A 14,414-nucleotide genomic window follows, 5' to 3' on the forward strand; every position below is an offset into this window, starting at 1 on the left:
TGAGACTGTTAACTGACAAACGTTTGTTGTGTGTCCAGCTGAATGTTCACCACGGGTAGGAAGATGAAAGAGGAAAGACAGCCACTGTTGGTTGGTTACTTTATGTCTCTAGCAGTAATAAATGATATCTTGCCTCCACCGTATCGGTGGGTTGAGACTGTACTGACAAACGTTTGTTGTGTGTCCAGCTGAATGTTCACACGATGACAACGGTATGAGAGATGAAAGAGTAAAGTACAGCCTTTATGTTGGTTCGTTTTATGTCTCTAGCAGTATGATAATGATATCTTGCTCCACCGTATCGGTGGGTTGAGACTGAACTGACAAACGTTTGTTGTGTGTTCAGCTGAATGTTCACACGGGTAGGAAGATGAAAGAGGAAAGACAGCCACTGTTGGTTGGAGGCCCGGACCCGGCCGACAGCTACGAGAGGTGAGTTAACCTTATATATATGTGTGCGTGCGCGTGTGCATGTGTGTGTGTGTGTATGGTATCAAAATTGTAAGGAAAACATAATTAATTCGTCTATATTTTCAGTTCATACAGAAATAAAACTCAAAATAACATTCATAGCGGTTTTTCAGAGTGACATATTATTTTTGTGGTTTTTTTTTCTTTCTAAATTAATTTTACCCTCCCAAGTACAATGTAAAAATGTATAACTTCATTTAAAATAGTGGATGTTTCTCACTGCAAAGTAAATAAATAAAAGAATAATTTAGAAAAGACTTTTTAAAATTTATTCAACACAATTTAAATGGCTTTTTAAAACTGTATTGGAATATGACATAAACATTAATATTAATCTTATTTTTTGTATCCTGATATTTATAAAAATCCACTAAGGTATATTAATCATTTACCAATAAACCTATGTAAATACCCAAGTAATGTTTGAACACTTTTTTTAAATTTTGGTAACTGATAAATAAATTTAAAAATGTACACTTTACTTTGCACAAAACATAAACAATTACCAACTTCAAATATCGTTTTAAAAGAATTTTCTTTAGTTTTACATGAATTTTACTAATAGTAAAAACCTGCAACAGTCCGAATATGTAAATATTTTTATATTTAATTATAGGTTTCTTTTGGGTTATAGGAAATCATTTTAACAATTTTAATTTAAAACTTACTGAGATGTGAGAACAATAATAAATTGTAACAAATTTACAAATATATCTAACTGCTTTGCAACATGTTTGAAACATATTTATTATTGATTACTTTTTGTTGTACAGATTTAAGCTATTGAGAGGTTTTTATGCCTTTTAGTAATTTGTAGGCACAATACATAGTTATGAACACAGTGAATAAAAATGTAAACAAACCCAACAATATATATGTATATAAAATCATTACTTGGCTTTTTCGCCCTCAGTTAAAAATAAAACTGTGTACATTTAGTTGGTCTTTAGAGGGCTAACTAGATGCATGTATGTCTGTTAAACTACATGTACAATTGTTAGCAGTCGGACAATACCTCGGCCAGACCTGCGAGAGTCACCCGACAATGTGGTGGTACATCTTCCCGGACCTATGGAGGGCAACTCACCCGACCTGCTGAAGACTACCAACAAGAGTTGCAACGATGAGGACTACAACCCTCTTCTCAATAGACACCTGGAGCACCCCACTTCGTGAGTATTTTACCGTTAGATCTCTGTGCAACTACAACAATAGAAATAGAACTAGATTCTTGTTGTATTGGGTAACAGATTTGTGGCTGTAATGTTTATTCTAAATCTTGCATAAGTAGAATGATGTACTCATTAACACCTTTAGTGGCAGAGGATAATAAAAAAGTTTATCCGAAAAATGCCAGAGATTTCTCTTATGTCAAGCCTATTTCAACAATTTTGTAACATTTTACTAAAACATTTATAAATAACAAGTTTTGATTAATATTTTTTAAACTGTAAAAGTTATGTTGTTTTATAGAAAGTTACATTTTCATTTTGTGTGTGTGTAGTTTTATACTAAATTTTGAACAAAACTTCTAATTAATTGTACAAAATTGCTATAAATATTTTCTTTCTTGTAATTTGGTTCATTCTGATTGTTTGTATACCAACAAATTTATAATACTTAAAAAAAACCTATTGCTGTATAATTTTTATTGCCAACGTCCATATATACCGACATTGGCATTCTTCGGTAGTTTTCACAATATCCGTTTATAAGGACGTTGGCACTAAAAGGGTTAACAATGAGTAATTTGTTATACATAACAACAACAATGTTTGTATACATTTTTGAAATTGTAATGTTAGTAAGAGACAGAGTTACTGAATAGATCCAGTTTGGCTATTTTTAGATTGGCATTAAAACTTCCCAAATTGTTGCAAATGGACACTTTCTTCATTGCACATTAGTCTAGCTTTTGTATATAAGTTTTTTCATAGAGTATGTATTGTTATAAAATTATACATACAGTTTCAAAAAAAAAAAAAACAATGGTAATGTGGTTGTTTCCTAATTTTCCCACATTACGTAGTTTTAATTTAATGATTTTGGAAACATGAAGTAAAATTTAAATTTTTGTATATTCCACATTGTAATTTAAATGTTCAAACCACATGGTTAGTAGTTTTTAAGGCAACTTTAAAATTGTATGGACTGTTCTGAATAAGGTGATATATGATTGTGCATATTTTATTTCCATTATAGAATTTTTTGTGATAAAAAATAATACTGCAAGTTTTACCATGAGCATTTGTATAGTGAATTGCTGGAAGATTTAGCTTTAAATTTTAGAAGGAAAAGTTACCTACAGAAAAATATTGGTTCTGCAAACTTATTATTTTATTGATTGTTCTGTATTTTTAGCTTTGTTCTTTCTTACATGCAAAGTAGAGTTTTAAAAAGTCTTCAAGCACATGTTTTATTTTATAAATTTTAAAAATGTTATTATTAAATTTATCTGAACTTCAAAATTGGATAAGTACATTAATCTCACACAAGGAGTTTTACATTTTTTCTGTTACTTTAAAACAATTAATAGGCATATATCAGATATGCAAGGAAGTGGAATTTCACTCACAAAAAATAGTATTTCATCTCCAGAACTTTCCCAGTTGGTGGATATTGTTTAATTAACAGTTTATTCTATTTGCAGCCTTATTCAAATGAGTTTTAAACAATATCACTTGAAACAGCTTTTATAAATATGTACCCAGTCGATAATTGTCTAATTATTGAACAAATTGAGAAAATCCACTTCAATTGAATATATGTTCAAGAAATAATCTATATAGATTATATTGCACTCAAAATAAAGAAAGACCTATAAGTGTTACTACTTATCATCAACCAATAAAAAACAATGAACATAATCCCTAATTTAATAAAGTTGCTACATAACACAGCAATTTAAACGTAATACATCATTACTTTAATTGATAATAAGTAGTAATTATTTTCCAGGTAAAGATTAGGTAGAGTGAAGAATAATGTCTAGCACAAACAAATGAAATATTAATGTAATCAATATTAAACCAAATTAATTAAAATGCTGTTACTAATTGATGGAGAGATCAGCAGACTTACTTTGGAAACTATTTTCTAAGGTCAACTGATTGAAAAAACATATAAAAGTACACATATTTAACATATAGTTAGAAATTTTGCAATATTCTCAGTAAAATGTTCTCTACTGGTTGAGAAAGATTGCAGTGCAATCAAAAATTTCTATCTATGTGTAAAATATGTGTACTCTTATCTGTTTTTTTAATCAGTGGACCCTAGAAGATAGTTTTCAAGGTAAGTCTGCTAATCTCTCTATCAATTAGTAACAATATCTGGCTTTCAGTCGTATTAATTCAAATCTAATTCAGACATTGGTTTGAAAATGGTCATATTGGAAAATATTTCATTTTAATATGAGTGGAGTCATAAATCTGTCTTATACTACCCATGAGCGTGATTATCTACAACATTGCAACAGAAATGATATCATATTAAATGATATCTTATTTGTTGAAAGGAATCTGGATACTATGATCCATCTTCTGAAGGGGAACATTGGAACAGGAATCCTGGCGATGCCGGATGCTTTCCGGAACGCAGGACTGGTGGTGGGGACTCTGGGCACACTTGCCATGGGAGCTATCTGCACACACTGTATGCATATGCTGGTGAGATAGTTATCCAATTTTTGTTTTAGATTATTTAATACAATTGCATTCAGCTTTTACCAATAGTATAACAAATTATAATTGTCTTCTTTGAAATGTTAGGCTAAAGAATGTTGACAATAATAATAGTATGATAGGTTCTTCCCATTTTAGCTTCTTTCATAAAAAGGTATTTTAAATCTTAGATGAGTGTCATTCAATGATGTGTATCATGAATTTTGAAATCAATGTGTAATTCTGACTAAACTTTGAAAAAGAATAATTAACTTATGACGGCACGAATTTCGTACTTGGCGGTAGATACTATCAACATTTTTCGCGAGAGATGCTACTGCATCAAGAGTTTTCAACACACTAACCTCGGATTGGTCTCGTTTTGTAGGGGAGGATTCACGCTACGCTGCAGTGTTGCCAACATGTCGAAAAAGTATTCCCTACAGCTGTGAGAGTACCAGTACACACTTACTTTCTGGACGTGCCTCGTAAATCCTCCATTTCAATCTCTACCATAATTAGCACAACTGACTATCAATCTTATATTCTTTGTTAGGAAATAATCCTCTATCAATTTCAAAAAATAAGGTACGGCAATACACATTGGCTCTTGGTTCTTAGACTATTATCTTCTGTAAAGAACATAAATTATTTAATTAATTAATCATTAGTTCAACACTTTGAGTGCTTAGGATAGTATGGTCAACTATCCTAAACATGTTTCGTTTACAGTTGAAATTCTTAATACTTGTACTGATGATAGTGATTTGTAACACATTTTATTTACAGACGAAGCAATACTAATAATAAATGGTGACATTGCAGTAGGACTCGGGATCTCAGTAACTTAATTAAATTTGTCACATGGTGCAGACTAATTAATGACCATGTGATAGAACCATTCTTTTTTGTTGAGCAATAAAGAATGTTGTTGACGAACCAACAATAAAAAGTAATTTTAATTAAATAATTTTAGAGCAGTATGCTTTTTAGAAATTAATAGAAAATAGCATTTTTGTTATTTGGTAACAAGATGATGAGCACCCTAGCAGAATTCAGAATTCTAACCATCTTACCTATTCTCTGGCCTCTGAAAAGTCCATATATAACCCTAAAAGGGTTTTTTTCTAATGGCGTCTTAAAAAAACTTGTGTACAGCAAGACAATTTTGTACGTGTATCACTGGCAACAACGGGTTACTGCTGTCATTGCTCCAGTCATGCTTGACAGGAATTGCTTTATTGCTTGACATGTACAAGTTGCTGATACTAAGATATGAAAACATCTTTATTTATTACCATATACAACAAGACAAGAATTTGTTTTATACTTTTGGCAGTTATAGAACTGTGATGTTTTGGAATGCAGTATGTCCAGCCTTTTCTGATAACCCTGTAGTTTAACTGTGATGCAGTAACAACAGTACAAGTGAGCTGTGATGTACATGTGACAGGTGAACTGTGCCCACGAGTTGTGTATGCGCAGTCAACTCCCCTCACTGGGCTTTTCTAATAACCCTGTAGTTTAACTGTGATGCAGTAACAACAGTACAAGTGAGCTGTGATGTACATGTGACAGGTGAACTGTGCCCACAAGTTGTGTATGCGCAGTCAAATCCCCTCACTGGGCTTTACTGATAACCCTGTAGTTTAACTGTGATGCAGTAACAACAGTACAAGTGAGCTGTGATGTACATGTGACAGGTGAACTGTGCCCACGAGTTGTGTATGCGCAGTCAACTCCCCTCACTGGGCTTTTCTGATAACCCTGTAGTTTAACTGTGATGCAGTAACAACAGTACAAGTGAGCTGTGATGTACATGTGACAGGTGAACTGTGCCCACGAGTTGTGTATGCGCAGTCAACTCCCCTCACTGGGCTTTTCTGATAACCCTGTAGTTTAACTGTGATGCAGTAACAACAGTACAAGTGAGCTGTGATGTACATGTGACAGGTGAACTGTGCCCACGAGTTGTGTATGCGCAGTCAACTCCCCTCACTGGGCTTTTTCTGATAACCCTGTAGTTTAACTGTGATGCAGTAACAACAGTACAAGTGAGCTGTGATGTACATGTGACAGGTGAACTGTGCCCACGAGTTGTGTATGCGCAGTCAACTCCCCTCACTGGGCTTTTCTGATAACCCTGTAGTTTAACTGTGATGCAGATAGTAACAACAGTACAAGTGAGCTGTGATGTACATGTGACAGGTGAACTGTGCCCACGAGTTGTGTATGCGCAGTCAACTCCCCTCACTGGGCTTTTCTGATAACCCTGTAGTTTAACTGTGATGCAGTAACAACAGTACAAGTGAGCTGTGATGTACATGTGACAGGTGAACTGTGCCCACGAGTTGTGTATGCGCAGTCAACTCCCCTCACTGGGCTTTACTGATAACCCTGTAGTTTAACTGTGATGCAGTAACAACAGTACAAGTGAGCTGTGATGTACATGTGACAGGTGAACTGTGCCCACGAGTTGTGTATGCGCAGTCAACTCCCCTCACTGGGCTTTTTCTGATAACCCTGTAGTTTAACTGTGATGCAGTAACAACAGTACAAGTGAGCTGTGATGTACATGTGACAGGTGAACTGTGCCCACGAGTTGTGTATGCGCAGTCAACTCCCCTCACTGGGCTTTTCTGATAACCCTGTAGTTTAACTGTGATGCAGTAACAACAGTACAAGTGAGCTGTGATGTACATGTGACAGGTGAACTGTGCCCACGAGTTGTGTATGCGCAGTCAACTCCCCTCACTGGGCTTTTCTGATAACCCTGTAGTTTAACTGTGATGCAGTAACAACAGTACAAGTGAGCTGTGATGTACATGTGACAGGTGAACTGTGCCCACGAGTTGTGTATGCGCAGTCAACTCCCCTCACTGGGCTTTTCTGATAACCCTGTAGTTTAACTGTGATGCAGTAACAACAGTACAAGTGAGCTGTGATGTACATGTGACAGGTGAACTGTGCCCACGAGTTGTGTATGCGCAGTCAACTCCCCTCACTGGGCTTTTCTGATAACCCTGTAGTTTAACTGTGATGCAGTAACAACAGTACAAGTGAGCTGTGATGTACATGTGACAGGTGAACTGTGCCCACGAGTTGTGTATGCGCAGTCAACTCCCCTCACTGGGCTTTTCTGATAACCCTGTAGTTTAACTGTGATGCAGTAACAACAGTACAAGTGAGCTGTGATGTACATGTGACAGGTGAACTGTGCCCACGAGTTGTGTATGCGCAGTCAACTCCCCTCACTGGGCTTTTCTGATAACCCTGTAGTTTAACTGTGATGCAGTAACAACAGTACAAGTGAGCTGTGATGTACATGTGACAGGTGAACTGTGCCCACGAGTTGTGTATGCGCAGTCAACTCCCCTCACTGGGCTTTTCTGATAACCCTGTAGTTTAACTGTGATGCAGTAACAACAGTACAAGTGAGCTGTGATGTACATGTGACAGGTGAACTGTGCCCACGAGTTGTGTATGCGCAGTCAACTCCCCTCACTGGGCTTTTCTGATAACCCTGTAGTTTAACTGTGATGCAGTAACAACAGTACAAGTGAGCTGTGATGTACATGTGACAGGTGAACTGTGCCCACGAGTTGTGTATGCGCAGTCAACTCCCCTCACTGGGCTTTTCTGATAACCCTGTAGTTTAACTGTGATGCAGTAACAACAGTACAAGTGAGCTGTGATGTACATGTGACAGGTGAACTGTGCCCACGAGTTGTGTATGCGCAGTCAACTCCCCTCACTGGGCTTTTCTGATAACCCTGTAGTTTAACTGTGATGCAGTAACAACAGTACAAGTGAGCTGTGATGTACATGTGACAGGTGAACTGTGCCCACGAGTTGTGTATGCGCAGTCAACTCCCCTCACTGGGCTTTTCTGATAACCCTGTAGTTTAACTGTGATGCAGTAACAACAGTACAAGTGAGCTGTGATGTACATGTGACAGGTGAACTGTGCCCACGAGTTGTGTATGCGCAGTCAACTCCCCTCACTGGGCTTTTCTGATAACCCTGTAGTTTAACTGTGATGCAGTAACAACAGTACAAGTGAGCTGTGATGTACATGTGACAGGTGAACTGTGCCCACGAGTTGTGTATGCGCAGTCAACTCCCCTCACTGGGCTTTTTCTGATAACCCTGTAGTTTAACTGTGATGCAGTAACAACAGTACAAGTGAGCTGTGATGTACATGTGACAGGTGAACTGTGCCCACGAGTTGTGTATGCGCAGTCAACTCCCCTCACTGGGCTTTACTGATAACCCTGTAGTTTAACTGTGATGCAGTAACAACAGTACAAGTGAGCTGTGATGTACATGTGACAGGTGAACTGTGCCCACGAGTTGTGTATGCGCAGTCAACTCCCCTCACTGGGCTTTTCTGATAACCCTGTAGTTTAACTGTGATGCAGTAACAACAGTACAAGTGAGCTGTGATGTACATGTGACAGGTGAACTGTGCCCACGAGTTGTGTATGCGCAGTCAACTCCCCTCACTGGGCTTTACTGATAACCCTGTAGTTTTAACTGTGATGCAGTAACAACAGTACAAGTGAGCTGTGATGTACATGTGACAGGTGAACTGTGCCCACGAGTTGTGTATGCGCAGTCAACTCCCCTCACTGGGCTTTTCTGATAACCCTGTAGTTTAACTGTGATGCAGTAACAACAGTACAAGTGAGCTGTGATGTACATGTGACAGGTGAACTGTGCCCACGAGTTGTGTATGCGCAGTCAACTCCCCTCACTGGGCTTTTCTGATAACCCTGTAGTTTAACTGTGATGCAGTAACAACAGTACAAGTGAGCTGTGATGTACATGTGACAGGTGAACTGTGCCCACGAGTTGTGTATGCGCAGTCAACTCCCCTCACTGGGCTTTTCTGATAACCCTGTAGTTTAACTGTGATGCAGTAACAACAGTACAAGTGAGCTGTGATGTACATGTGACAGGTGAACTGTGCCCACGAGTTGTGTATGCGCAGTCAACTCCCCTCACTGGGCTTTTCTGATAACCCTGTAGTTTAACTGTGATGCAGTAACAACAGTACAAGTGAGCTGTGATGTACATGTGACAGGTGAACTGTGCCCACGAGTTGTGTATGCGCAGTCAACTCCCCTCACTGGGCTTTTCTGATAACCCTGTAGTTTAACTGTGATGCAGTAACAACAGTACAAGTGAGCTGTGATGTACATGTGACAGGTGAACTGTGCCCACGAGTTGTGTATGCGCAGTCAACTCCCCTCACTGGGCTTTTCTGATAACCCTGTAGTTTAACTGTGATGCAGTAACAACAGTACAAGTGAGCTGTGATGTACATGTGACAGGTGAACTGTGCCCACGAGTTGTGTATGCGCAGTCAACTCCCCTCACTGGGCTTTTCTGATAACCCTGTAGTTTAACTGTGATGCAGTAACAACAGTACAAGTGAGCTGTGATGTACATGTGACAGGTGAACTGTGCCCACGAGTTGTGTATGCGCAGTCAACTCCCCTCACTGGGCTTTTCTGATAACCCTGTAGTTTAACTGTGATGCAGTAACAACAGTACAAGTGAGCTGTGATGTACATGTGACAGGTGAACTGTGCCCACGAGTTGTGTATGCGCAGTCAACTCCCCTCACTGGGCTTTTCTGATAACCCTGTAGTTTAACTGTGATGCAGTAACAACAGTACAAGTGAGCTGTGATGTACATGTGACAGGTGAACTGTGCCCACGAGTTGTGTATGCGCAGTCAACTCCCCTCACTGGGCTTTTCTGATAACCCTGTAGTTTAACTGTGATGCAGTAACAACAGTACAAGTGAGCTGTGATGTACATGTGACAGGTGAACTGTGCCCACGAGTTGTGTATGCGCAGTCAACTCCCCTCACTGGGCTTTTCTGATAACCCTGTAGTTTAACTGTGATGCAGTAACAACAGTACAAGTGAGCTGTGATGTACATGTGACAGGTGAACTGTGCCCACGAGTTGTGTATGCGCAGTCAACTCCCCTCACTGGGCTTTTCTGATAACCCTGTAGTTTAACTGTGATGCAGTAACAACAGTACAAGTGAGCTGTGATGTACATGTGACAGGTGAACTGTGCCCACGAGTTGTGTATGCGCAGTCAACTCCCCTCACTGGGCTTTTCTGATAACCCTGTAGTTTAACTGTGATGCAGTAACAACAGTACAAGTGAGCTGTGATGTACATGTGACAGGTGAACTGTGCCCACGAGTTGTGTATGCGCAGTCAACTCCCCTCACTGGGCTTTTCTGATAACCCTGTAGTTTAACTGTGATGCAGTAACAACAGTACAAGTGAGCTGTGATGTACATGTGACAGGTGAACTGTGCCCACGAGTTGTGTATGCGCAGTCAACTCCCCTCACTGGGCTTTTCCGAGGTCTGCGAACAAGCTTTCGCCTCAGGCCCACCTAGCGTCCGCAAATATTCTCGTTACGCAAGGTAAACTCTCATTATTAACTATATAGTTTATTTAACAATAAGTGTAACATAAAACATAGCCTATAAAGTGAGCGTGTTGGAACAGTAGTTTGTTGACAAACTGTCTCAGTTTTGATTTATTCTGTGGTAGATATAGATATTTGTGATATATATATATATATATATATATATATATATATATATATATATTGCTTATTTACTTTTAGTATTTAATTTTTTAAATAGTAACCTTTTTCAATCAATTATGTAAAAAAAATTTCCTTCTTTTACAGATTCCTGACCAACATGTTTTTGGTTATAACTCAGCTGGGTTTCTGCTGTGTTTACTTCGTCTTTGTTGCTGCAAATTTACAGGAGGTATACTCTAAATGTACTATATAAATGTCTGCTGTAACAAAACATAACTTTTCAGTTATGAATTTTTCTGATTAGTCACAAAAGTATTAAAAAAATAACAAAAATCTAAATGTTCTATAACATTTTTGACAACAATCTAAATGTATACAATTATTAGTGTTATTAAATGTAAGTATCTGTAAGTAACACTCCTGTGGCTTGCCATCTCGAAGTGGTGGGAACGTGTAAGTGTAGTGCAATGTCAATACAACAGTCTGTATTGTAGGTGGAGATCTGAAACCCTTTCATCGTATTAAATTTGTTATTTTTATCAGTTGGAAGGAGTTTCAGTTTTACATCTCTTGATTGAGGATGGCTCTCCACAGCCAGGCAGAAACATCTGGAGATTATAATTGTGTTTGCAATGTTTTAACATGAAATACACATGAAAATTTAGAAGATGGTCTTGATGTTCCTTATTGGACAAAACTTGAAACATTTATTTTAAAGCCTAATTACAATAATTCAATTATTAGTATTGGGGCATTCGTCTTTTACTTTCATTTGTGATTCTTTTGAGTTACATTCCATTGACCAGGTTTGGATTTATATTAGACAATCATATATTGTTCATTTACCATCTCATTTCGTACTTTAAATGTTTAAACAGTACATATTTTCTACCATAGAGAGTAGCTTGGGAATCCAATAGAACACTGACAAAGAAAACTCTTCATTTTGTAAAGAACTGAACCAAAAAATAAGGAATTTAGATTTCCATCAGTTCTAGTGGTACCAGTGGGTGAATCATATTTATAGAGTAATTTTTAATTTGATCTAATTTTTAAAATAGCTCTCATAATGGTGTTCTAAGATTTTACTGTCAGAATAAAACAAAACTAGAGTCCAGTTTTAAAACTTGTAAAAATGAACAGAATAGGTTTTGCAGTAAAAGCAAATAATATTCTATAAACGAACATTTTTCAACCACTATAAAATGTTTACTCATAAATGAATAGTTGTAACCCTTCATCGTGGGGATTTCAAAGAGCTAACCACTAGCCTATTGTGTTTCTCCGTTCAGTGGCTGTCCAGCCATACTAGTGAGAGGTTACTGTCACTGCTTGTTGTTTTACTGTAGCAGTTTGACACAATTGACTCTATGAAGTTTATGGGAACGATGTGATTACTGAAGGTGGAGTGCTTCACTGGTGCATAGGTTTAAAAATGGCCGAACTAATGTCCATGATGGTGAATGAAGTATTGTGACCTATGAAATTGCCCCTAAAGTCGATGAGAAGATTAAAGAAAACTGCCAATTCCCAATAACAGAACTCTCACTTACTTTTCCTCGAATTTTAAGGAGTTTATTACACGAGATTGTTATGCAGAAGTTAGGTTACCATAAAGTTTGTGCAAGATGTGTATGGCTGCTTCATTGACATTTTTGGACACTTATGAGAAAAATGGTGACTCATTTCTTGATCAAATTATTACAGGAGATAAGATTTGGATAAATCAAGTGAATTGTGAAACCAAATTACAGTCTATGGAATGGAGGCACACACACTCCCCAAAAAACAAAAGAAACGCATGCAAACATTGTCGGCATGGAAGATTATGGCAACCGTTTTTTGGGACAGGAAAGGAGTTCTTCTTGTTGATAGAACGTGACACAACCATAAATTCTGTAAGGTATTGTGAAACCTTGCAAAAGTTAGGAAGAGCAAAGCAAAAATAAAGTGCAGAGGAAAGTTTCCACATCCGCCTTACAGTTCGGACCTTGTACTCTGCGATTACCACCTGTTTCCAGCAATGGAGACGTGGCTTGCGATGCAGCGCTTTGATGACGATGTGGAACTGTGGGAGGGTGTGACTACCTGATTGAAGTCTCAAGTTGTAGAATTTTATAATGCTGGAATTTCAAAACTAGATTACCATTATGATAAGTGCCTAAATTTGTACGGCGACTGTGTTGAAAAATAGTATTTTAGTGTCACTTTCAAGTATATATAATACAAATATCTGACTGTTGTGTCATCGTTGTGCAGGTGGTGGCACACTACTACTACAAGATAGACATGCACTTGTTCCTGCTGGCATTGTTGGTACCCATGATCCTGATGAACTGGATTAACAACCTCAAGTACCTGACTCCGGTGTCTCTATTCGCTGCTCTCCTCATGTCCTCGGGTCTCGGTATTACGTTCTTCTACATGCTGCAAGGTCTGCCTCGCACATCCACGGTCCAAGCCTTCTCCTCCTGGTCTCAGCTACCCCTGTATTTTGGCACAGCTATCTACGCCTTCGAGGGTATTGGCGTGGTAAGTACTCAGACTATAAGTTGCATCCAAAAAATAAGCTGCATTTGATATTAATTGTTTTATTAAAAACACATACAGGCAGACAGATGGAAAACTAAGCTTCAGAGACCCGTCTCCATATGGTGAAATATGTTTGGGTTGACCTGAGCAATAACGTGGTATACCTTTTTCCAGAGAGTTACCGGACACCCTATTTAAATATATTTTGTTTGACATAATATCTGTACCTATTAAACAAAAATTTTCTATAACTATTTGTATTAGTTAAAAGGAAATATTTCTGAAAATTTGTTTTTTGTGCAGGTTTTGCCATTGGAGAATAACATGAAGACTCCTCAGGACTTTGGAGGCTTGACCGGGGTACTGAACACTGGCATGGTGATTGTGGCCTGTCTGTACACAGCTGTTGGCTTCTTCGGCTACCTCAAGTACGGGGACAGGGTAAAGTTGGGGAGCATCACCCTCAATTTACCGTCCAATGATTTGTAAGTGTCTGCATTTTGTTCATTTCCAGAAACATGTGATTATTTTATAGAGATATATGAAATTGAGATCATAGTTATATTCATTAAATGTGTCACAAAACCCTAAATCATAATATTCATTTTTTTGTATTAAAACAAAGTAGGAGAACACCAGACAATGTGTCACATAACAGGCTTCGCTTAGATTGCTTCCAAAATTTCACATCTATAGCTTATTACACTTTTCAAGTGTCCTACTGACAGATAAGTACACATACCTGTACACATTTACGTCCACCTGGCAGATATAATTGTGTCATCTCTACACAAAAACCAACAGTAATCCACAAGTATTAACATTAGTGACATAAATTAGTTCTAGAGCAGCTCTACATACAAACCAGCAGTACTCCACAAGTATTAGCATTAGTGACATAAATTAGTTCCAGAGCATCTCTACACACAAACCAGCAGTAATCCACAAGTATTAGCATTAGTGACATAAATTAGTTCCAGAGCATCTCTACACACAAACCAGCAGTAATCCACAAGTATTAGCATTAGTGACATAAATTAGTTCCAGAGCATCTCTACACACAAACCAGCAGTAATCCACAAGTATTAGCATTAGTGACATAAATTAGTTCCGGAGCATCTCTACACACAAACCAGCAGTAATCCACAAGTATTAGCATTAGT

The 14,414-nt window shown here is 37.8% G+C and overlaps 1 protein-coding gene across 1 annotated transcript in view; it reads left to right on the forward strand.

Annotated features, from left to right (window-relative positions):
• Positions 1 to 14,414, forward strand: part of LOC124356558 (proton-coupled amino acid transporter-like protein CG1139) — a 53,771-nt gene that overhangs the window by 24,779 nt on the left and 14,578 nt on the right. Inside the window, 7 exon segments of the mRNA XM_046807630.1 lie at positions 347 to 432; positions 1,473 to 1,643; positions 3,989 to 4,139; positions 10,470 to 10,591; positions 10,864 to 10,948; positions 12,979 to 13,251; positions 13,555 to 13,736. Coding sequence (XP_046663586.1) covers positions 347 to 432; positions 1,473 to 1,643; positions 3,989 to 4,139; positions 10,470 to 10,591; positions 10,864 to 10,948; positions 12,979 to 13,251; positions 13,555 to 13,736 — 1,070 coding nt within the window.

This window comes from Homalodisca vitripennis, chromosome 3 (genome assembly GCF_021130785.1).
Source record: "Homalodisca vitripennis isolate AUS2020 chromosome 3, UT_GWSS_2.1, whole genome shotgun sequence".
In the NCBI taxonomy this organism is placed as follows: Eukaryota; Metazoa; Arthropoda; class Insecta; order Hemiptera; family Cicadellidae; genus Homalodisca; species Homalodisca vitripennis.